The sequence below is a fragment of the Excalfactoria chinensis genome, chromosome 4, assembly GCF_039878825.1.
Source record: "Excalfactoria chinensis isolate bCotChi1 chromosome 4, bCotChi1.hap2, whole genome shotgun sequence".
Taxonomy (NCBI): Eukaryota; Metazoa; Chordata; class Aves; order Galliformes; family Phasianidae; genus Excalfactoria; species Excalfactoria chinensis.
This window is the reverse complement of record NC_092828.1, coordinates 24,240,783-24,265,744: the sequence shown is the minus strand read 5'-3', so window position 1 is coordinate 24,265,744 and position 24,962 is coordinate 24,240,783. Positions and strand designations below refer to the sequence as shown.

At 38.0% G+C, this 24,962-nt stretch overlaps 1 protein-coding gene across 1 annotated transcript in view; it reads left to right on the top strand.

The window, feature by feature from the left end:
* Positions 1–23,210, top strand: part of USP46 (ubiquitin specific peptidase 46) — a 29,210-nt gene extending 6,000 nt beyond the window's left edge. Inside the window, exons 2-9 of the mRNA XM_072334301.1 lie at positions 5,097–5,177; positions 5,832–6,045; positions 7,671–7,900; positions 11,583–11,659; positions 14,589–14,672; positions 14,951–15,148; positions 15,918–15,996; positions 16,954–23,210. Of these exons, the coding sequence (XP_072190402.1) occupies positions 5,097–5,177; positions 5,832–6,045; positions 7,671–7,900; positions 11,583–11,659; positions 14,589–14,672; positions 14,951–15,148; positions 15,918–15,996; positions 16,954–17,055 (1,065 nt within the window). The 3' untranslated portion in view covers positions 17,056–23,210. The remainder of the gene's footprint in view (positions 1–5,096; positions 5,178–5,831; positions 6,046–7,670; positions 7,901–11,582; positions 11,660–14,588; positions 14,673–14,950; positions 15,149–15,917; positions 15,997–16,953) is intronic.
* The last annotated feature ends 1,752 nt before the right edge of the window (positions 23,211–24,962 follow it).

Genomic DNA, 24,962 nt, shown 5'->3' with positions numbered 1-24,962 from the left:
ATACCCTTGTGTCTATTATATAGAGCTCCATTACAAACATACCTGGACACACTCAGACTTTGCAGAGAAGGATGCTGTGCTGATGTTTTCAAGCCAGCTTGAATACTGGATATTGTTGTGATTATTTGAATTTCACTACTAATCACTTAATGTGCACATCTGAACTGCCATAAAACCACAATATCCCTGACTGTTCTCTGAAATTTCATGTGATAATCCTGTATTTTTTCTGGCCTATGTCTATCTAACCTTGTGGTGACAAGGCCTACTTTACATCTCCAGGCAATCTATCTCAGTTATTCAGCATCCTTATGACTAGAACTCTTCCTAATATCTTACCTGAATTCATGTTACCATACAGTCAATGAAGTATAGTTGGAAAGAGTATTGTAGTGAGATAACAAAGGAACAGAGATGGAATGCACACCCATATCCAAAGAGTTAGGGTCACAATGAAAAAGCTCCACAAAGGAAGGATCCCCAGAAAGAGATATTTCCTTAATAGCAGTCAGCCCTTAAATGGGGTCTAAGAGAGGTGGACCCAGGCTCCACCCAGTCTGGTCACACAGCTGAATTGCTTTCACCTGTGCTCTCACAGCTGACTCAGCCCTTGCCCCAGGTGATCAATCAGTGGTTCAGGCTGTGACTCAAGAACTTCCATATAGTTACCACATTTTTAGTTTCCCGCTTCTCATCCTGTCTACCCTTGAGACCAAGAACAGACTAATTCCTTCCTGTAATCAATGTTATGTGTTTGAAAATATTCTCATGCCCTGCCACAGTCTTTTCTATCTTATACATGACCCCATTCATCCCTTTTTACAAGTCATTTTCCTCTAGGGTTAAGTTTTTTATTTTTATTGCCTTCCTCTGGACTCTCTCCAGCTGTGTTTGTATTTCTTGAAGCCTAGCACCCAAACCTGGGCACAAGGTCCTGCCTGAAGTCTTACTGATCACAAGTCAAACTGGAAAGTCACTTTAAGGACTCTCTAGGGTCCTGTCTGTAAGAATTTCATTGTACTGTCTTTTTTGCAGAATAGTTAGTGTTTATTCATCTGAATAATACAATATAGTCTCCAGACACTGCTGTTTGTTTGTTTTCAGGAACTACTAGTTTAGCTATCTCTCATTCTGCATATGTGCAGGTGATTCATGTCTTTCTGTACAAAATCTTGTACTTGCCTTAGCTGAATTTCAACCATTTTCAGAGCATTTCTCTAATGGTTTCTGTTCATTGGGAAAATAGCTATGTAATAGGTTTTCCACAGGTGACTTAGGAATATTTCCAATTTCTTTTCTGCACTCCTTTTCTTTAACCAAAACACGTATGTATTCCTAGAAAGTTAGTGACATAGTTATAGATCTATCAGAATACAAAATTAGGTCTGATTTGCTATATTGTGTTAGCAGCATCTTTCAACTGTTTTATTTCCCTGTTTTATTTCTTATCCTCCATAGAATGATTGCAGTTCGGCTATTTTGCTTCATATGACTTAATGATCTAATGTGATGTGGGTTTTTCCATTGTTTTTGGTTTGTTTTATTTTCCCTGCACTGTTCTTTTGCATATAAGCTTAAGTCCAAAGGAATCGGAGGCTTTGTTTGTCTGTTTTTGTTTTACTTAAAACAAAACAAAACAAAAAAACCAACCAAACAAACAAAAAAACACTTTTGTTTCATATGATGTAAGGTACAAGTTAAAATTTTAGCAACATTGTCACAGAGTCACGGGGGTTGGAAGAGACCTCTGGAGATCATCCAGTCCAACCTCCTACAGGTCACACAGAAAAGCATCCAGATGGGTTTTGAATATCTTCAGAGGAGACTCCATAATCATTCTAGGTAACCTGTTCCAGTGAAAGTAAAGATTTTCCTCATGTTCCCATAGAACTTCCTGTGTTCAACTTTGTGCCCATTGCCCCTTGTCCAGTCACTGTGCAACACCAAAAAGAGCTTGGTCTTGCCCATATGATACCTACCCTTGTAGTGTTTAGCAGTCTTTTGCTTACATAAATGATCAAAGTGACTTTCTGGGCCTGGGAACAAGGACAATCATGCTTTAAACCCAATGTAAATAGTCATGGTTGAACATTGCTATAGATAGACAACACAAACATTTAGCACATCTCTAATCAGACTTTCTGTTTCTAGCTTAAGCCTGGCTTGAATGTACAGTTTCTGGCTTACTTGGATTAGAATATTACCAACCATTCTTTGTGCCATCATATCAACTGCTTTTGAAGAACTTTTGCATCTCAAACATGTAACATATAGAAATTAATGTTGCGTGCCACGGTTTGAGTCTACTTAAGAGTCTGTCAAGATTTTCGTCCTCCACAGAATAAATATAACTTGCTTTGAAGGATAGATCTCTTTCCCTTCTCTCCTTTTTCTCTAACATATATATTCTTGGATTTTGGTATAAGAAGACACAGCTCCTGGAGAAGTCAGTGGAATTCTGGCTGCTTACCCAAGGACTGTATTTAGCTCCCAAGTTTCACTGGGGGATGGACACAGTGCTTCAGTTTGCATTTGCAACAGCCAAGGTTTTGTAGCGTGAAGTGTAGCTCACTCATAGAACAGCTCTATGATAAGCTGCTGGAAACTTCCTCACAGTGATTTTGTGTGAAGATAAGTTAGTGTACATCATGGATTTGTTTGTTTTTTTAATGATAGTTTTGTTTGCTAAATCCTAGGTTTTGCTGTTTTTCTCAATCTGTTCAAGATAATTTTAACGCTGAAAAAGATTTGTCAGAGCCATCTGGTATCCTCTGAAGTAAGAAACCTAGGCCTGGGGAAAAGCAAAGGGATGACAGCAAAGCAACTAGTCAGCCAAGCACTTGTATTCTAACAGTATACACTAACCCGTGTTCTATAAAAGAGTGGGAGGTCACTTTTGAGAGGAGTTATTTCCCATGAATTCTAGATGGAGAACTTTTTCCAGTGTAAAAAACTCCTCCTGCAGAAATGGAAAAAAACAACCTGCATCCAATTTCATTCTTAATTTAGAGAACTTAATTTGAATGCTAAATGTATAATTGAAGAAAACTTGTGCTTTGGCTTGAATACTGTGCCATGAATCTGTATGAGGATGGTTTTCTTCAGAAGTTGCATTGATCTTCTGTATTCAGATTTTTCTTCTATCAGCCAAGGCTTTGATTACACCAGCAGCTGTTTGCTTTGCTGTTAGAATCAGATAGGAAAATGTCTATCATTTTCCTCCCTCATGGGAACTCAGATGCTTTGCTGAATGTATGCATTTTTGGCAAGGCTGCCTCTCCAAGCAAAAAAAACTTGATCCTCATACGGAACTTACATAATTATCACACTGTCATCTCAGTTGAAACATAGCCAGCAATGGCTTTGTACTGATCCTTCCTTCTCTGAGTTTCTCACTGAGTCTTAGTAGAACCCTCCAAGGACATACAGCATATAAAATCTTTTCATGGAGCCTTGTGCAGGTGAATTACTATGGTCTCAAACGGAATGAATGGGAAATATTCTACAGCTGTTCTAAGAAATAAGCTCTGTGTTTGTAAGAGAAAGGAAGAGATTTGGTAAGGGTTTATGAAACACACAAGCTTTGGAGCTTTTCTGGAAGCTGCCAGCTTGAAGAAGCTTCTTTACTTTCAAGGCTTACAGGTTGTTAAGTAGCACCAGTGCTGGGTTTCACACTGCTGATTCCGTTGACTAAAATCACCTTCTTCTGATGGACTGACATGAAATAATAATCTAATAGAGCAAGCAATGCTGATATTAGGTGCAGGAAGGAAATAAAAGTCGGATGTTGAGAAGAAACACCAGAATTACTGAATCTGATTAACACTGAATTTAAAAATTTTAACTGATGAGCTTTCTGAGCCAATATTGAACAAACCTCAGGAGCAAAGGTCATTTCAGAGCACTAGGGAAAAATGCTGCATGTAATTTTTCTTTATTCCGAATGGAGTCGTCACGGTCTTGTGTAAATACAATCTGATGTCAGTCTCGGAAAGAAACAAAACAAATATGAGTATGGGAGGCAGCTGGAAAAGAGCAAAAGGATAATGAAGTTTTACATGTTGTTATCTTTGTGGTTGCAGTTTATATGTTGTAATAAAAGTCAGCCAACTGTGCCATTCTTACGTGACAGAAATTACTAAGGCTTAATATATTAATACTACCTACTGTGGGGCAAGTTCAGCAAGAAAACAGCCCTCTGATATCAGTAAAGCAATTATAAGACAAACTGAGAACTGGCTAACCAACAGATCTTGAATAAATGTACATAGAGAATATTTCTCCAAATGCAGCATTTTTACTGATATCCCGCAGAGATCTTTATGTTTATAGAGCAGCAAGAAGTGACAGCACTGGCACTAGAAGCATTGCAGCCTGTTAGCTCAGTGATCTAAGCTTGTTAAAAATAGGCATTTACATACAGTCAAGCCGCAGGTAACATACAACATAGTGATTGTACTTTACAGACCACTAGCTGTGAAAGTGACTTTACTGAAATGAAGACACAGCTGAATATAATTTGAGGCAGTGACCAAGAAGCATGGCAGTGCTTGGTCTTATGCAGCTTTCTGTTAGAATAAAATTCCACCTGTATTATGCTTACTTTTAACTTCTGTGCTGTTCCTATTAGAGCAAGGTGCTGTTGTGGTGCTCAGGTTTTGTTAAAGGCCTCTGACAAATTAGAAGGGATGCAGAAGAGTTACAGTAATGCTTAGAAAACCTGCTCAACATCTAAAACTGGTTTACCCAAGATAACTTTAGAAGTCAAGTATCTTTATGAGACAAGAGTGTAATGGGATCCAGCTGCTCGAGTACAAGGTATGAAATAAAGGAGAGGTGTGTGGGGGGAGAACCACTGTTGTTGTGACCTGTTCACTTCAAGTCAGCCATCATCACAGCACCCAGGTCAGGCCAGCTTCACTACCTACAATTGCAAATATTTGTGTTGGCTCAGGTGACTGTTGTGCTTGGCCATTAGTAGGGTAGAGTTAGCTTGGCTCATTGTAACTGAAAAGAAAAAGTGCATTTCTCTTCTGATGTCCATGACTTTGTTTTAGATTGTAATAGTTTACATTAATTCTTCCCTTTTTCCTTAGGGCACCAATGCCTCTGCTCTGGAAAAAGACATTGGCCCAGAGCAGTTTCCCATCAATGAACACTACTTTGGATTGGTCAATGTAAGTACCACTTTCTATGGACGAATGCTATATAGAACTGCGGTTTTTATGAGTTTTACTTATATTTTTTTTTCATCCCAATGCTGCTGTAAGGCAGGATCGCCTTGTGTTGAAAAAGTGCTGCGTGTGTGCGCCAGTTTTAGGCAGAATGGGCTGCAAAACTGTTTAAAGACGTTTTAAAGATAACTTCATAGTCCCCAGAGAAAAGAGTTTAGCGTTCTACGAATGTTTCCAGTGGTTAGAACATAAACTTGATAAAGCTAAAAGTCTATTTTACCTATAAGGTATGAGGGACAGTCTCTTTAATTTTTGGTAGAAAGTGATGGAAGTGCATAAAGGTCCAGATACAGTGATCTCCGAAGTCTCCTACTGAGCACTAAGATGGAGCCTAGCAGGAATATACTGATATATGGGAGCAAGTTTAAAGGGATCAATTGCAATAAATGTATCTCTTGCAAGTGGAATTTTTACATTATATCTTAGTTAAATTAGAACACCATAATTTCACCTGTTTTCCTACGCATTGTTGGGATGGGCATGGAAATATATTCCTACAGCAGCTGCCTGGCAAAATGGCTGTGCCACAGAAGACAGATGTTGAGTAGTTTCTTGTGATGTGCAGAGATTAAGATTGTTTTTGCTTTTACATGGCAGTTCGGGAACACCTGCTACTGTAACTCCGTGCTGCAGGCATTGTACTTCTGCCGGCCATTTCGGGAAAATGTGTTATCATACAAGGCCCAACAGAAAAAGAAGGAAAACCTCTTGACTTGCCTGGCAGATCTTTTCCACAGTATTGCTACTCAGAAGAAGAAAGTCGGAGTTATCCCACCAAAGAAGTTCATATCAAGGTTACGAAAAGAGAATGGTAAGTGTGAAACTGGAATTCTCTTAGATATCTGTAAGCTGATCAGGGAAATCTAAACATTGGGCAAGGTGCTCATATTAGTCAGATGGTCAGGTTAGGTCTGGAAAGGACTTTTAGCACTTTTCTTGGTTTTAGATATTAATATTATAGTATCTGTTACTCAATATTATGCTTGAAATAGCTACGCCAGATTTCCTGAGTTCTCAGAGGTCATTGAGTGCATGGCATGACAGATCACACTGAGCAGTCAGCTAAGGCTGGGAAGAGGGTGGCATCCTGCCCCAGGTTTTTTCTTATTTTTAATGTGGCATGGCAGAGAGATACGCTGCAGGCAGCTGGCAGTACTAAAGCAGTCTGGCCTTCTAGAGCTACAGGCATTACAAGCCCAAAACACCCTGGAGGGCAGGAAACTGTGTCTGGGGGTTGTTCAGTGGGCCGCATGTCAACCACTGCTGTTGTTCCTAGGAGCAGTGGGTGCAATCTGACTTTGCAAAGTATCAGGCCCTTTTTGAGTACCACACTGGCAACAGTATATGCCTGATCTTTTAGTGTTTCTTCCCAAGGGATGGGAGGAATGTCTTGAAGTAAGGAAGCCTGCCACACAGTTCATTTTCAGCCTGGATTCATATCAGTGTGGGTGTTGTACTTGGAAACAAGGGAGCTTTGAATGAAGAGAAGAAAGAATTGTGAGTTAACACCTGGGAAAAATTGCCTCCTGGTGACAGCATGTAAATGGGCAGACTGTCCATTGCAAAGCAGGCATTATAAACAGTGACAAAGTCAGCTCCAAGTCATCTTAGTGATAAATGCCCCTATGCTGCTGGGATCACCTTTTGGGACCAGGTCTTATGTTTTCAGCTTTTTCAAATTAGGGCCAGATTTGGGGTATATTAATGTGCTTCTGTGTTCAGGCTAGCTGCTGCAAAGCTGAGGACTGTACAGTATTTTTGAGGAAATCCATGTAGGCTTTTTCCAGGAGCAGAGGGATAAAACCACACATTTCTTGGGAACGCAAATTGTTTTTCTTCAACATGGTGGGCAAGTTAAGCCTTCGCTAGGGAAGAAACCTGTTTTTCATCACCACTGAGGTAGCCTATGCTCCAGAAAGCATTCTGTATGAAAGAGAAGTCTGTGCTCATCAGACTTGTGTGTGAAAAATAAGCTTTTTCAGATGATGTTATTATAAATATTATAAGTTTGCATCCAGCATCTTTGTTTTCCCCGGCCAAGTGTTGCACTGTCCAAACTCAGTGATGTAGAATGTATGAGTAGGAATCAGTACTGCCTAATGTGAATGGACGTAATTTCCCTTTGTAGTCACAAATTTTCTTGTACAATGGGCACAGATAATTGGCTGCACTGAGGACCACCATCTTGCTTTCTTCACTGACTGTAATGGGAGCCTACACAGCTTACTCCAAATACAACCTTGGTCTTTTAGACACAGTAAAATTATGTGAGATGAAGCCTTCCCTCAAAGCAGCTTCTCTGAATCCAGTGTACTTTTCTTTGACACAATTCTAAGTATTTCGCTGAGCAAGGATTCGGAAAACAGTGGCTTTAGTTTGATTTCTTGAAATAAAAGGTATACTCAGCTGTAGAAACCTTGACTCTCTTCTTCACAGATCTCTTTGACAACTACATGCAGCAGGATGCCCACGAGTTTTTAAATTACTTGCTGAATACAATCGCCGACATTTTGCAGGAGGAGAAGAAACAGGAGAAGCAAAATGGGAAATTGAAAAATGGCAACATGAATGAAGCTGAAGAGAACAATAAGCAAGAACTCACCTGGGTGCATGAGATTTTTCAGGGAACACTGACTAACGAAACTAGATGTTTGAACTGTGAAACCGTAAGCATTGGGATAGATTGTTTTTTTGGTTGTTGCCCTTTAATAGATAGATACATTTTATATGTATAATATATGAATCTTTTCAGACATCTGAGAATTGTGGATATTCCTGTAGACTTTACTTCTTGAAGTGAGTATATTCTTTTCTAAAAATTTATTTTTCTAGGTGTTTCTTGGCTAGCCTTTGCCAAGTCTGGCTGTCATAACATGTAACTCTACACTTAGAACCCTTACTAATTAATCAGTATCCTTCTCTACCACTGTAACTTCAGGAGAAGGTATTTGCACTGTTATTCCAAGAACCAGTGGAAAGTTAAGATGGATTTGCATTCATTTATTTCAAAGAATGTGGCTGACAAAGGATTTGTTATTAACAAACCGTATGTGTTCTTTTGTCTTCTGAAAGATTCTTAAAAGAATGGTGGAAATCTCTTATATTTGAAGTCTCAGCAAATTGCAACGTAGTTTGCGAATCTTACCTAACTTTTGCTTTGTGAAAGGGAGGTGTCAAGGATGAACTAGTTTTCTCAGCACCTTCTATAGCTGATAGAGCTTGCAAAGGATCTTCTTCAGGAATCTCTCTCCATCTGTCTCCAGGCTATTCTGTGAGATAGAAGTCTGAGCAGTATCAGGTATTCCATCTACACAGTACAGCTTGTTCTCATTCCAGTCCTTGCACTGAGCTGTTGCAATTGTTTGTGCAGCAGTGTTGTAAATCGGGCCAACAAACTGATCTCTCCTAAGAACGATGTTTCCAACTCAGACCAGTATTGCTACCGTGGAACTTGTCTAAAGAAAACACAGCTTTAGATTATCCGCATTAAGGTTGAAGGAGGTGCCCAGAGAAATCATCTTTCAACAGCAGGCTGAAGTTTAATATCTAACTCTAGGCAGCCAAATTTAGGTGAGATAAAAGTCTAGAAGAACATATCCTGATATTCTTTAATCATAAATGATAATACTGTACTCCAAGAAAATGACTTCTTGGGAGCTTGTGTTCAGGGACAGGGAAGAGTGATAAATTGACAGTCAGCCTGGGAAATGGCATGGACCAAATCTGGAACAAGGCTGTCACAGAGAAAATGTGAGAGGGAGAGATTGAAAATTAATTCTTTAGTATATTTGTACTATGATAGCTCACAGAGTAATAGCAAGACTTAAAAAAAAAAAAAAAATAAAAGAAAAATGGAAGGATAGGATTTTTTTGACAGACCAGCTTCTTCAAACAGTTGTGGCCTGGTTCTCAATTAACATCCTATGTTTGCTCAGTCAAACTGTAATGAACAAAGTGCTGCTGCTGTAGGAAAGCATGTCTGAAGCTTCCTGTGAACGCAGAAGTATGGGGTTCTGCCCAGTATGCTTCTACAGTTGTTTTTCTTTTATTGTGGTACCTCGAAATCTTTGGGAAACAATAAAATGAATTAAAAGGTCGCCCTTTGCTAAAACATGAATGTATCGTGCCTGAGGAATCATTCAGATTCCAGTAGTTCTCATTCTCACAAAGAGTGAGGTCTGAATCTGTGTTTCCAGTGACCTCTAGATATAGTTGTATTATTCTAGCTTGAATGGACTCATCTCCCCCTTTGAGAAATACATTACATGCTGAAATGAATATCAGGATTCCTAACTTCTTAGTGGTATTCAGATGAAATGCTTTATTTGCCAAAGACTTTTCCAAGAATTTAAACACCCTCTTGATATGCCGAGTGCCTGACAGACCTCTACTTCCAGCAGCAGAGACACAATGTTCTCTGAGGTTTTGTTGCTCTATTTTTGAATTCTATCTATGTGTTTACACTGCAGCTGATTGCTGCCAGTTTTGTGGTTTCCTGTGCTCTTCAGATTGAATCATATCTCAGAGTGGATTTTTGCTCAAGTAACTGCTGTTTGTTTTATTTAATTGTACTTTATGCCTCTGTACATCCTTGATAATATCAAAATTCATCCCGCTAAAGGAGGGTTGATTCGGACTGCATTCACCATGTTTACGGGATGACATAACGTGAAGATGAGCTCAGAGCAGTACATAATTTCCACACCCACAGACCTACAGAAATTTGAGCATGAATGTTTGGGGTCAGAACAGCAGATTGAACCTCTCGCTGAAGTTCTGGATTTGAACTAAAGAAGTGCATTCACACAGAGCAAAATATGGAGTGTTGATACAACATTTTATAAACAGAATTGGTTGTTATTAATATGACTAAATTCATCTGCAGTAATTCTACTACAATCTTAGTTAATATCATCTTAAAAATAACTACACTGGCTTTTCTAGGTGTTCAAGGCCTTAAAACCTAATTAATGGATGCAGAGAAAATCACTAAATTTTGGGATTCAATTGGTTACCCTGTCCTAATTCACTCTTTAATTTGCAAAAATATATATTAATTTGCTGAGTAAGATGTGTTTTATGATCTAAGATGATCCAATATGGGATCACCTTTTACAGATCTATTTATGTCCACCATTCCTGGAAGAGTCCTCGTTAATGTTTATTGGAGAAAGGTTCCAAATGTAACCAAGGTTTAGAACAACTCTGAGTTTTGGAGAAGCTTGAGATCAGAGTTCCCAACTACCTCAAGGAGTTGCTAAACTACGCCTATTATGAATTGACATCAAAGATTTCCATAATTTTGAATCTCAAAGCTAATACAAAAGGTGAAGGAACTTAAATGAGATGATCTATAGGGTACTTAAGTGGTATTTAAACATTGTATTTCCAGTCTGCAAAGAAACAATGAAGTTCCACAATTTTCCATGCAAGAGAATTCTGGAGGAAAAGTGTTTTGGCTCAGTTGAAATACAACAGTTATCTGTTGTAGAAGTTTTATAGACATGTGTATATATAAAATTCAATCTTCTTCAAGATTAAGCACTCTAGGTGAAAAATCATTTTCAAAACAAAAACTAGGATTCATCACTGAAAATGTTTTAAAGATTATATTTTTAGAAAAATATTTTTATCAGACTTTTTCTAATTATTTTTCTTCCACACAAATAAAACGTTACGAAATATTGCCCCTTTGCCTTTTTTACCTGTAACCTCTTATTCAGTCTTGTTAAAATCACTGATCAACTGTAACATTCCATGGGGAGATGCAGGTGTGCCAGCAAGAAGCATAAAGCCAGGCTTTTAAATTTTCACTGTAGAAAAAACATAATGTGTTTGAATATAACGTTTCTCAGTGAAAGCCTACGTGGAGAGTATCTTCACAGTATTCTTAATAGTAGAAATACTCATGTAGGCCGTAAACCGAGATTACATAATATAATACATTATACACAGATAAAATTCTAGTATAATAAGGATCTGGGCTGTATAGTGTAGCAGTAGAACATATGTACTACACCAACCAGAGCTAACGTACAGAATGATGCTCCCTGTTTAGTGGGAGCAAAGTGCAGTCACCAGTCCATGGTCAGTGGGTTTGGATAATTGGAGCAGGCAGAAGTTGGAAAGTGGATCAGTCTGGTTGCTTATTTGGCAGAATGAATATGGTCATGCTGATCTAGGAAAAAACAAACAAACAAAAAAAAAAAAAATACAAACCAAAATTGAAATAAATACTTTGTGTAATTTGTTACGAGAAATTGTTCTGTTTGCACATAGATATATACAGCATTTGGATGCAGGATGTTTTACTAAATCTGCTTTACGTGTATATTTTTTTCGCTACAGGTTAGTAGCAAAGATGAAGATTTTCTTGACCTTTCTGTTGATGTGGAGCAGAACACATCAATTACACACTGTCTAAGGTAAACGAATGCATCCTTTTGATGAATGTTTCTGTCTGACTTCGTTATATTTTCCAAATCTAGTAGATGCAGAAGAGAGAAGTGGAACAGTATTGTGTTTTGAACTTTTCCTAAGCAGAAGAAAATTACTGTAAGGTGGATTCTTCCTCTAGTGACAAAATACACATTAATGGTTTTTGTTTTACTCTTGCTTTCAATTGTATGTGTTTGGAAGAGAAAAAACAATTTCTCTCTTGGGGAAAAATTGATTGCCTTGTCATCTGGAAGAATCGCTGCAGAATAATAATTGGTTTCAAAGAGATTTGTGTGTGCTTATCTTTAAGCTTTTAGTCAAGTGCTTTGTTGATTAGGATTTATGTGTGTATTAAAAGTCAGTGTGTACTTTGTAGAGCACCAGAGTCCTTAGAGGGCAAAAGATTCCCAAAGTCTTCTTTTGTGCCATGTAAATTTCTTACTCACATCTCATCCTAAAATTATAGTGATAACTTTTTAAGTCAGTTCTGCTCATATTTCATGCCTATTTATTAAACAAATCCTTCAGAGATCTATGTGATTTTCAGATTTGCGTGAATGGTTACTCTGAGGGATACAAAATATATGGACTTTTGGCACTGATGCAATAGACAGGTACCTATGTTTAAGACAGTATATTACTGCTTTAAAGTAATGATTATCAATTGGCCAAATTCAAGCTGGAATGCCTAGGAAGTGTTGCCTGATATCTCACATCAACTATGGAGTTGCAGAAGGAGAAAGCATACAAGATATAAACCACTTCCTGCATCAAATGGCAGCAATTTCTCTGTGAACACAATTGTCCTGAGAAATAGCTATTGCAAAGTAACTGCTCTGCTATGTCTTTACAGCTTTAAATACTACTGCATTGAAAAGGTACATTAAAAAAAATCCATGCAGTACAACATTTCAGTAAACGAATTTCTTTCCCATATAGATGAATGTTCTTTTCAGTTATTTTTGTAGCTTTTCAGATTGAAAAGGTCCTGTCTATGTCAGAAATCCAAAGAATATAAGCCTCTGGCATAGGCTTAACACTGCAGAGCACACAGCTGGTTCTGAAGCAGTGAAAGTTTAGCAATAAATATAGTACATTTCCAATATTTTTATTTCCACTAGAAGCTGCAAGGCTTACCAGTCCTTTTGATCCCAGCTTCTAACATATCTGCCTGTGCTTTTTGTTCCACTAGGAATTCTGTCGTCTCTTAAAATAGGAAATTTGTACTATTTAAACATGTAAACAATAGGAAGCAACTTCTGCATTGTAGTATAGAGCATGTAGAGTTTCTAAAAATGTGGGAGTGTAGAGGGTCAGTGATGAATTAGCATGTCCTGAGAGAGTAAATTCCTTTTTCCCATTAAAATACTATATAAACAGATGAAGACTGGCCCATTAATGGAACAGGAGGGAGTTAGAAATATCTTGCAACTCATTCTGCAGTTGAGGTTTCTCAAGCCTGTAGTTCTTATTTTTAAGTGTGAAACATGTTTTAGGAATACCATGCTGAGAATTTTTGATTGATGTAACAACTTCAGAAATTGCACTTTTGAAGGGCAAAAAAAACATTTAACTTTCCTCCGTACATCTCTTCCCCCAAGGAAATACTTATTGCTTGTATGTAGGCTACTTGTTCTTTTCTTGTTACAGGCAAAGAAATTAATATGCTGAGTCAGCAAACAAGTAATGCCTCTAGGTTCCGCGACTGTGCCTCACCTGCTTTAGTAGAATATGGAAACAGCCTTTTAGGCAGAAGGTAGAGGACAAATAAGAGGATAGTTTGATTTAGATTAGATAATACAAAGAAAGTATTCTCTTTGAGGGTGGTGATGCACTGACACGGGCTGCCCACAGAAGAAGCTGTGTGCCATGGATGCTCCATCCCTGCAAGTACTCTAAGCTGGGTTGGATGGGGCTTTGGGCAACCTGATCTAGCAGGAGATGTCTCTGCCCAAGGTAGGGTGTAGGAACTCCATAAGTTTTAAGGTCCCTTCCAACTCAAGGTGCTTGAATGATAGAATACATTGTGCCTGAGGAATCATTTAAAGCCCAGAGTCACAAAAAAACCTCCTGTGTCTAAACTGGACGATAGGTGCTTATGCCTGCCTTTGCAGTTCTCAAAACACCTGCCTAGTTGCAATGTAACACTAGAGGTGGCAAAACAAACTACTGTCATTTTTTTTCTTGTTAAGATATTTAGACACCTAAAGTTCTGTTCCAAAGCTTATAAACGTTGTGACTTCTGACAAATCTTTTCTGTGAACTGTGCAGCACAATCAAGCCAACTCTTCCTCTGCCTCTCTTCAAAAGCTCTGTTTAGAAATGTTTCTAAGCAGATTTACTTTAGTGATATATACGAAAACCACCATACTAGCTGACGCTTTCCTTTTTAGATATCATAAAGGTATAACCACATAACTTCTGGATAAATGTTCAGAGGTTAGGGGATGCAGAAGCCTGAGTTGAGTTTATTTTTCTGCATAAGAAAATTCAAGCTTATCTTACAGGAGAATACTATAAAACATGAACTACCTGGGGATGAAAGAAGTGAGCTTGAGGATGTTCTGTTTAAGTTGAAAAGGCACTGGATGGGTTAAGTATCTACACTGAAATCTAGGCAGCCCCTTGACATGTAAAAGATGAGGATATAGGTCCCATTTAGAGACAGTTGACCCTTTTCCTGTATTGCACAGAGGGTCTCAGCACCTAATGCAAAGCTGTCACTATAGCCAGATACTGTAAGACCCTTTGCAAATCCCTGTACAGTTGCTTTTAGTGCTTTAGAAGACTGTATTTCAGTGGAAACAAGATTTCATCCTGTGTGTCTTTTTAGGATTCCAGTTCCACAGTCGAAGCGTGGCACTGGGGCAAAAGCATTAAGAACTTTGAGGAACTGATAATTGTATTTACTTACAGAGACTTCAGTAACACAGAGACATTATGTAGTGAGCAGAAATACTACTGTGAAACCTGCTGCAGTAAACAAGAGGCTCAGAAAAGGTAAGCAAAGAGCAAGGTGGTGGTTTCAATATGTTGCTCCTGGACTTTGACAAGCCTTCTTTTTAACATTTATTGTGTTTCTAGAATTTACACCCCACATGCATTATCTGTGTGGGCCAGAGAACTTGCAGACAGACTCAAAGCTATCATACCACTTAGCTTAGAAGCTACTGCTATTATACTACTGTTACTTACAAGATGATTTTCTAATGCAAACATGTATTCATTAAGGAAAGAGTGGCTATGAACTGGACATGTGCATTCTTATTGTTTCACAGGATGCGAGTAAAAAAGTTGCCAATGATTCTTGCCTTACACCTCAAGAGATTCAAGTACATGGAACAATTGCATAGGTATACTAAGCTGTCTTACCGTGTAGTATTTCCCCTGGAATTACGTCTCTTCAACACGTCTGGTGATGCTGTCAACTTAGACCGGATGTATGACTTAGTAGCTGTTGTTGTTCACTGTGGAAGGTAAGACTCCCTCACATATATCTCAAGCTATTACAGGTTCCAGGCATTTTGTCAAGGATGAGGCATGCCTGACAAAATGGAGAAAGAGTGCTGCCCCAGCTTGTGTATATCTTGGCCTGAAGTTCTTAGCTACCCTTTCTCACAGTAAATCCGTACCTCTTTGAAAAATAGTGCTTCAGGCTCCCAAAAGTCACCGGATTGAAATCAAGAGAAAGAAAGGAGGAAGCTGTCTCTTTCCTCATCACTCAGAGAGCTTGGATCCAGGAGGGCCATGGGCTTTTAGTATGTAGGCTCTGCAGCAGATTGGCCAGTTCCTGTCAGGACAATGAAAACGATACCTTTGTTAAAGCTTCTCAGGAGCGAAGCATTGCCAGACATGAAACAAACAGACAAATCCTTGGGGCTGGAGAAATATCTTGTTTTCCCTTAATCTCAAAATTAAAATTAAAAGAATAAAATTAATTTGTGTTGTTTTAAAAATATTTGCCATAGTTGATGCCAGCTATGAGGAAATTGTTAAGTACTGTGTAGATCAATTTGCAGATGGTCATAGCACAAATCAAAACAGCACATTATGCATTTAGTTGACTAGGTCATTGCAGTGAGGCTGAAAAAAGAGATCATATACAATGTACTGCTAGAGATGGGTTTACTGTATTCTTCTTAGCATGTAACTATAATTTCACTTGCTTTTATATGTGACTTATCAAAATGGACCCAACAGTACTTTCTAGTGTTATATTAGGTTTTTCTTCATTTACCTTTTCAGTGGACCGAATCGTGGGCATTATATTACTATTGTGAAAAGTCACGGATTTTGGCTCTTGTTTGATGATGACATTGTAGAGGTCAGTATGCTGAAGGCCATGAGCACAACGTTTATGTTCTCTTTGTTTGGAATTAAAATTCTGATCCAGATCTGTGTATAGATTACTAGTCTGCAAAGCCACAGCTTGGTTGTAACGTGACATTTGGCATGGCTCTGTTGGGAAGTTAGGTTGCAAACAGAATGATTAATGGTGTAGTTCTTACCCTGTCAGTATAAGAGAGTTGTTTTATTTTAAAACAGTATCAAACATTTTAAATATCAGATTCTGGGAGTTTAATTTATAATGTTTCTTCATGCATAATAAGACCAAGTTAGTTCATTAAAACTTAAAACATATAGGAGCTATTTTGCAATCTGACAACATCACTTGGCAAAATTAGGTTGGGTAAAGTTAGGGTTGTTTGGAGTTTTATTTCTTCAACAACTTGGAGGTTATAAGAGCATCTGAACTTTGTAGTCAGTCTTGGATTGTCTGGATGAAAATTAGTGAAGGATGTGATCCACAGCTATTACAGATTATCTAAACATAGCACAATTCATTCCCAAGCAAACCCTTTATGTCACTGTGACACCTGGCATAACTGGGGTCCTGAGTCTAGTTCCCCAGGCTTAAATCCATTGGAGTAAATTAAGAATTGGATCTTCAGGACCATTGGAAATTAAGCATGACTTGAAGAGGGTTTCTGTTGCTTTTTGTTTACTACTGCATTCCAAACAGACTGTGTTAGTTGAAAAAGCCTAATTCCTTTAGGTTCTCCAAGGCAAATGTTCCTATTGATTTCAATGACAGCAATCAATAGGGTTTAGCACCTGAACACTAATTACCATTTCACTGCTTGAACTGCAAAGAGAATTTGCTGATTGCTGCTCTAAAACTTATAAATGAATTTGCCCTCTGTTTCTATGCAGCTTTTTAATCTATGCTTGGCATTTCTTTTACTTAGCAATACGTTAAACGATTCTATTTATTTTACAGAAAATAGATGCTCAAGCAATTGAAGAATTTTATGGACTGACCTCTGATATATCAAAAAATTCAGAATCTGGTTATATTTTATTCTACCAGTCAAGAGAGTGACTTGGGAAACTGCGACAACTGCATACAACAGCTCTGCAGGCAAAGGTGATGGCCCACTGAACTGACTTTTACAAAGACCTCATCTTGTATGGTTGAAAAATGATATCTCCTGTCTCTCATTAAATGGCCTATGTGCTATTCCCCATAACTGTTCATTTTTGATGTACACAACTTTCTTTCGGGTGGGGAGAGTAGTTTGTTGTTTTTAAGTCTGATTGAGAAGTTAATTGTAGTCAGTTTTTAGTGGAATTTGTATGGAATAACATAACACATCAAAAGAATTGGATGTCAACTATTAAACCAAATCCAGATAGAGCAGTATCTTATATGGAAGAGCTCACTGTGTTTAGGCCAAAGTTGTTAAAAGCTTTCTAAATGATTCTGAAGTGCATTGACTTACTTAACCAATTTAAATATAAGGGGGAAAATCTGTTTCATAATTACTGAAATTGTCATAGGTTGGTTTTTTTTGTTGTTGTTGTTTTGTTTTTTTTACGTGTTACTCTCAACTGTGAAGGAAGTTAATCTTCCAAAACCATTTAAGCTTTGGGGTTGTTAAAAACTTTCAGTGTATAACGTTAGGCCTAAAATTTGCATAGAGGGATATAAATTACAGTCGAACTAAGCAATATTGTGTGCCCAGTCAACGTGATAGTACAGATGAGGTGAGATTTCAGAACTTACAGAGCACTGGAATAAAGTCAGTATGATGACACATGTAACACAGAGATAAGTTGCATTTATAGAGATTAAGCTTATTGTTCTGTTAAAACAATATAATACGTTCTTGACTTAATTGAGTTTTCAGAGATAACAATGCTGCTCTTGTACAATATATTGAAATTACAGTCCAGCTACAGGTGCATTGTTGGTACACTACATAAAACAAGGCTCCATCCTACATTATTATTATTATTGAATATTTGACAGCATTTTGATCAGACTTAGTTCTACTGTTTCTGATTTTACTGGGTGAATTTGGCTGACTATATAGTCATATGGTGGTTAATAAAACCATCAAACACACATACTGGAAGAAGGCAAAGAAAGAATGTAGAAGAATGTGTCAGTAGGGTATGAGAAGGAATGGAAAGCAGGATGAGACAGAGGTAGCACTGGGTATCTCTCTTCCTTGGTTTGACACAGTTGTACAGTCCTCAAACCTTAGCACCCAAATACCTATCCAAATTAAATTAACAGCAAAAAACCTCCTGTTGTCTTCGGGGCAACCAAGAACTGGTTCTACTATTTGCAAAGACACTTTCTCATCTCACAAAATATATTTCTAATTGTTAACATTTTATTCACTCTTGTTCAGTATTTATTAGAAAGTGTTGCTTTTGGTACTTTTCCTTTAGAAGCCTGCTTGCCATTTTGTAGCAGACAGTGTTTCAGAAAACTGCTTCTGAACCACAGCTAAATCTTCTATTTTAGTTTTCTGTAGGAAAAATATGTTTTCACTGTAATCTACTGTGAATGTGAAATATCTTTTTGTTGAATAAGGTGGAAAGTGGAATAATGGGTTCTACACCAACATGGATTTATCTATGGCGGATTTATCTATGGCCATTTTGTAAACCAAGGAAAAGTAGCGCTTTACACTGAAGGGGGAACAGAAGTGAACAGAAGGTTGTTATGCAGACTACAGATATGCATAATTAGGATGCCATTCTTGTTCTTGTATCGATGATGTAGTGAAATGTTCTGTCTGTAACAAAAAAGACAGACATTCTACAGGAGACTTCAGCTCTCACTGAAGCCTAGCACTTTTTCCAGTGAAAAGCACAACATGTAAATCCTCATTTAATAAATTCATTTATGTGCATTTCAAATTTCCACATTAAAAATATAATAATTAATTGCCTTTTAAAACAGGAGCATTTCTTGCTCATGAATGAAGGCAGTTTCCAGATCAGCATTCGCCAGTGTTGGTCCAAGGGTCTGTACTTCATGGCCTACTGCTAAACATTCATAGGGCATCCTTTAGTTTCCAAACAAGCAACAAAAAGGCATCCTTAATGCAGCTCATGTTTATACATGAAGTAGTTCTGCATAAAAATAACATCAAAATTGGTCCAATTTTAGGATATTTTTAAAAAATTTTTGAATTAGCTTATCTGACAAATTATTAATTACTGGTTGGACTGGATGATCTCAGAGGTCTTTTCCAACCTTGGTGATTCTATGAAGATGAAGTAATATTTAAATGATAAATTATAGGATGCTCTTTGCTTTTCTCCAGCTGCAAGACAACTCTAGGTTGTAAAACATGAAGATGATTGCTATGTGTTATTGAAAGCAAAATTCATAGAGTGAATTTACCATCAAGTATGAAAACCATGTTCAAAAATGAAGCTCCCAAATCTTCTGCTATAACTAACAAGAAATGTACAAGATCTATGACAAATTATTGGAAAGGTTCATCTCATGAAAGATCATGGAATTGATATGACACCAGTCCACTATCAGTGTTCTGACATTAACTCAGAAATATCACAGAATGCTCACGCTATGCTAGTAACGGCTGAATTAAGGGGTGTTTTCTTTAGATCCCCAAACGTTGCACTTATAATTCTATAAATCATATCCAACCTACAGCATGCTGAATGTCTTGACTTCAGTCTGGCAAAAGCTGTCCATCACAGCTGTGTGAGCAGTTTTGCTTCGGGCAGGAGAAGTTCTGATCTATGCCAAATTAAAAACATTTGCATGATTTCTGCAGGATTAGGATCTTTGCAGGAACAATAGTATGATCTACAGTGTTTTATTTGATTAAATAAAATGCAATCCTTCCTCTCACGCTTATATGTAGACATCCAGTTCCTTATGGAAGAACGGTAAAATATCTAGGACAATCACAGCTTTTCAACCAGCAGACAGAAAATAGATAGTACGTGTCTAACAGTGCCCTGTGCTTCCCTGAAGTTGCTGCTTATATAGCATTTGGTTTTGAGTGTATTAGGCCTAATGGCATCTGAAGTTCTCTACCTCTTTCACACACTGCTGCTGCTAAGTGTTGCCCATTTTAAAACTACCATGTTCTTACTCAGAAAAGAACAGTTCCATCCTATGCTGTTTTTCCACCAAACTGAAGGAAGCACTGCAGTGCGGATTAATCGCTTATCTTAGAGGATGAGCTCAGACTTTAACTTTTCTACAGAGCAAGCTGTCAGGGTTTTATGTAATTTCTATTTCTGGGACACAGCAGAGGGAGGCAGAAGAAGGAGTGATGGAAAAGCATCTCAGTGAAGCAGAACACCTTGTTGCAGTCCCAAAATGACTCTCATCAATTCTGTATTAATACTCTACAGTAACAGCAGAGAAACAGATATAACATCTTAAAGATCTTATTCCTTTAGCAGCTGAGGTGAAGAAAACAAAGCAGTAGGTGTTTCCTACATGTTAGATTAAGATATTAAAGATCAAAGCTGCAACTAGAATCTGTGTTACGTGGTGGCTCCTAAAGTGCTGCCACACCTCTCTTTCATCATCAGACATGACCTGTTACAGCATCATGTCTGTAGGACCTGAGCTGATAACTTGCAGCTACCTGTGATGTGATGCCTCTCAGCAGCAGACCCTTCTTGTTTCGCCTCTTTGTTTTTGCTGCTTGTGGCTGGTGAGTTGGAGCAGTGTCTTGCAGCTGAATGTGTATTAGAAATATCGAGAAGTTTTAGTTTTAGCTTCATTCCATGTTAGTACTTTTTTTATCAGATTCTGTTTTAATTTATTTCTTTTATTGTTGCTCTGTTAACGTATCTGTATAATAATTTAAGCGGTTAATAATATTAGTTCTCTATTTTAATGTTTATGTACTTTGAGTTTTTACATGTAAACAACCCAAGCACTTTAAGCATATATGTCAATCTTGTGAAATTCCAATCAGCTTATCACTCTGCTGTTGGCTTTTTGTTTTGTATTCTTTGGCTTTGGAACCCTTTGCTTATGATCAAGCATATCATCTATTTACAACCCAATTTCCATACCTATCTTTGGAGTTCTAGTTGAGTGGAAATTCGGGAGGCCCAGATTTGTTCATACATGTTTGTTCATAAATAACAAGTATGCAGTATTTACTGCATGCCTGTCCTCTCAGCTTGTATAACAACACATACCTGATGAATGCAATGGCACTGCATGTTTCACAGTTTTAGTTGCACTCTTATCTGCTAGCCCATCTGGAAACAACTGCAACACTTTCATCTGTTACAGCTATCAATAATCATAATATTGAGAATTTCTGCTTCTTACAGGAAAAGTCTTTTTTACTAAACAGACATTTAAGCCAGTATTCAACCAGTAATGCACATATTGCTCTTTGCCATTTTATCTGCTCTCTGTGTAGTCTCAAACACGAGCAATCTGAAGAGCTGCATTTATTTGTGACCTTTGTGTGTACAAGCAAGGAGAGAAATCTTTTCAAATATTTCCTCTCCCCACTTTGCTTTGTATAAGGGGAAGATTAGAAGCAGGGTATGTGCTGGTGTTAAAACAAAATAGCACTCCATCTATCAGAGGCACTGGGCATTCCTTATGGAGCAGTGCTGGTGTAACCATGTCAGAAAACTACTTCATATTTCTGGGGCAAGAGTTATTGTTAGGCTTTTAGACACAGTATTCTGTTTGATCAATGAAAAGCCCTGGACTTTTTCTGTTTCTGCAGTATTTTTTCTCAGTTTAACGTGGCATTGAATATTTAAATGTCCCTTGGCAAGCCTCAATGGACATGCTTGTAATTTCTTTCCAGCTAACATGCATTACTTCAAAGAGATTACTTGAACCCAGCCACAAGAACAATTTAGATTAACACAGCCCTTTTGCTTACAAGGTCAGATAACACCTACCAGGAGGTATGTGCCCACCTGATGGGACCAGCTGTGCTAAACCAGCACCTTTTCACACACTAATGATCCTTTACCCCCTAGGAGGTTTGTTTGCTGGCTTTGCCTGAGGGATTTAATACAAGACTGCACATAACTCCCTTTATTTCACGGTCTCAGAGTTGCTATAATTCTTTAATAAATCTACTTCATTGGGTTATCTGGGCTGGGAGTATCGCACAATATATAATAAATTAACTTTTCTGTGCCATTCACAATGGTCAGTTTGGCAGCCTAATGCATATGATGAAGCCTGCTACAGGTGGCAGCTTCACTATGTGTAAGATTATTGAATAGCAGAATAGCAAGAGATTTTTCTGTTAGCATAGTAGTGCTGTAGGTCTGGACTGGCATGTAGCACCTTAACCCCCAGCTTACCCAGATGAAGTTGATGCTTTACGTTCTAGATAACCCTACCCCTTCTCCAAGAGGTTCCAAAAAGGCAGAAGCAAACCCTTTGAGAAGATGCCTTGCAGTTCACAAAACACCTTGCCTGCCACAATAGATAATTCAGAAGTATTTGCATTCACTCTCCCTCATCCCCCAAACCCTTAGAACATATACATTCCTTAAAGAGGCTGTGCTCAAACATCAGCTTTCTATTTGCCACTGCATTCATATTCTTGAGTCCCATGTTGGATTCTGTTCATATAAGATTTTATTTTCTCATCTTCTCACAGCTCTTGTTCTAACCGTAAAAGCAACTGCAGGGCTGCTGTATTACACATTCAAGTGCTTTTCCTACAGATGATTTTCCAGCTTCAGTGGCTTTCATTAAAGAGCACTAACAGGAGCTCTGTCACTTACCCATGTCTCTTTGGGAGTAAAGTCAACATCACTGTCTGAATATGGGTGTAGGGAGGGAAGAAAAAAGAGCAGAGGCAGGAATATGGAAGGAGGTGTTTTGTCTGAGACTTTGAATGTATATATCTGTAAATATATAGTCCCTATCTAACCGGTCCTAAAGGTGCAATGGTAGTAGAACTACTTACATATTTTGTGCTAGTTTTTTAAACAGAGTAAGAAGTAGTAAAACTATTGGGCATACAACTGGGGACTCATAACAATACTGAATTTCTTGTAAAGCATACAATACACAGTGTGTGTGTATCAGAGGATCTACTCTTTTTAATCGTGTACATGTAATTAAACCACGCACTACCTGCAGAACTGTAAGATAAATCTCATGTTGGATATTAAGGTTGTAACATAAGAAATCAGTATTTTCTCCTGTTAACATGTTTATATTTTACATAAAATAAACTCCCTAGCTGATGTTGCTTCCATTCAGCTTACTTTGAATTCATCTGGAGCCAGATTAAGGCTCTGAACATTGATGTTAATGGCTACAAAAATGCTTCTGAGTGCAAGGTGTTGGTGTGCTTACAGATGGGAAAACTGCTGAATCTTGATTTTTATTTCACTGCAATCGTGGCATTTTAAGAGACTTCAGGGAATATTTTACACACCAGGGCTGACAGTCTCTCCAGTGCCTTAAGGGAACACATTTTGTGTGAGTTATCTTGGTGGAATATACACCTACATGACCGCATGACCAAACTGTACCTGGCTAAAGCACCAGCCTTGCCAAATTTACTGAGAACAGCTAAATCTCAACAAAATAAAGAGCAGCTAGAATGTGACTACAGTCTGCATCAGAGAAGAACTAAAACCCCATGCCCTTTAGCCTGGAGTCTTACTGTTGCTGTTGGAGTGGGAAAGAGCTTTGCTAAATGGTCAGAGAATTGAAAGATTCCTGTAGACTGATCATTTTTCTGGAGTTATCCATTAGCAAACACAATGTACTTTCTCAAAAGTGAGAAAAATAAAGGGCCAGACATTCTTGCCCTTGTCTAAATGGATTCTTGTTATTCCTCCAGAATTTTTCAGAGAAACAAAGTCAAACATCGCTATCAGACTGGCTGTTAAAGTTAGAGCTGACACACCAAAAGATTTATGCTACATCAGACTATTAAAGGACTGAGTTGAAAAACACTTCACGTCTCACAACACAAATTTCCTCTCAGATGAAAACCTTGAAGCACCTTCAGATTTATTCCTAGGTTATTACAACATAAGTTTTTAACTGAAAGATGGGGAAATCGATTTAAAATGTTGGAGATGGTAGAAATAAATCTCAAATGCCAACTTTTAAAATGTGATATCGCATACCTATAAATAAAGCGAGAAAATATTCCTAAGAACTGTTTCAACTGTATATGGGCTCCAGAAGAACTGGCCACACTTTAGAAATGCATTTTCCCAGGAGCTGTATGATGCTCAGCTATGCCCCTTATTTTTCAGCATGAGTTAATGACTTTTAGATTAGACTGCCTTGTGTCCTGTAGACCAAATAATTAAAGAGATGCTAAAAATATAATTTCATCTTAATTGAAAACTCAGGCAAGGTAGGATAACAGGGTAAGATTCTTTGCTTAAATACACTCACTAGATTGAAAACAGTGATTAATTAGAAATAGTTACATAGCATGGAAGACCTTGTTTCTGAAGATGTTGATTTCCTTGAAGGTTCAAACCTTTCTGAACTGTAACAACTTTACTTCCCACCACCACACACACTGCTTTTCCTTTCCACATGTCTCTATGCATTTGAGAAGAGGCATTCTCAGTCCACTCTGCCACAACAGGTGACCTACAGCTCTGAGCACAGTGTCAGAGTTCAGATGGGAAGGAAGCACTGATGGCATTCAGCACTGTAGAATGATCATTAATCAAAGCTAATACAGTCTTTAACTGTATCAGCTTAGCCAGCCATAAACACTTCACCTATTACTAACAAACTGAGCATTTTATCTCACCACAAATACAGAAATGGCAGAGAAGACAAAAGCCTGGATTTTCCAGGTCAACACAGCTTGAACAGAGAGATCTACCGCGATCAAAGAGATCTACTGTGATCAAAGAGAATTCAACAAGTGGAAAGTAACAGATTTTGCCAAATTAACGCAAGTGCAAAATAAGAGTTCAGTACTGAAATGAAGTGTGGAATAAGCCAGACGGAAACCT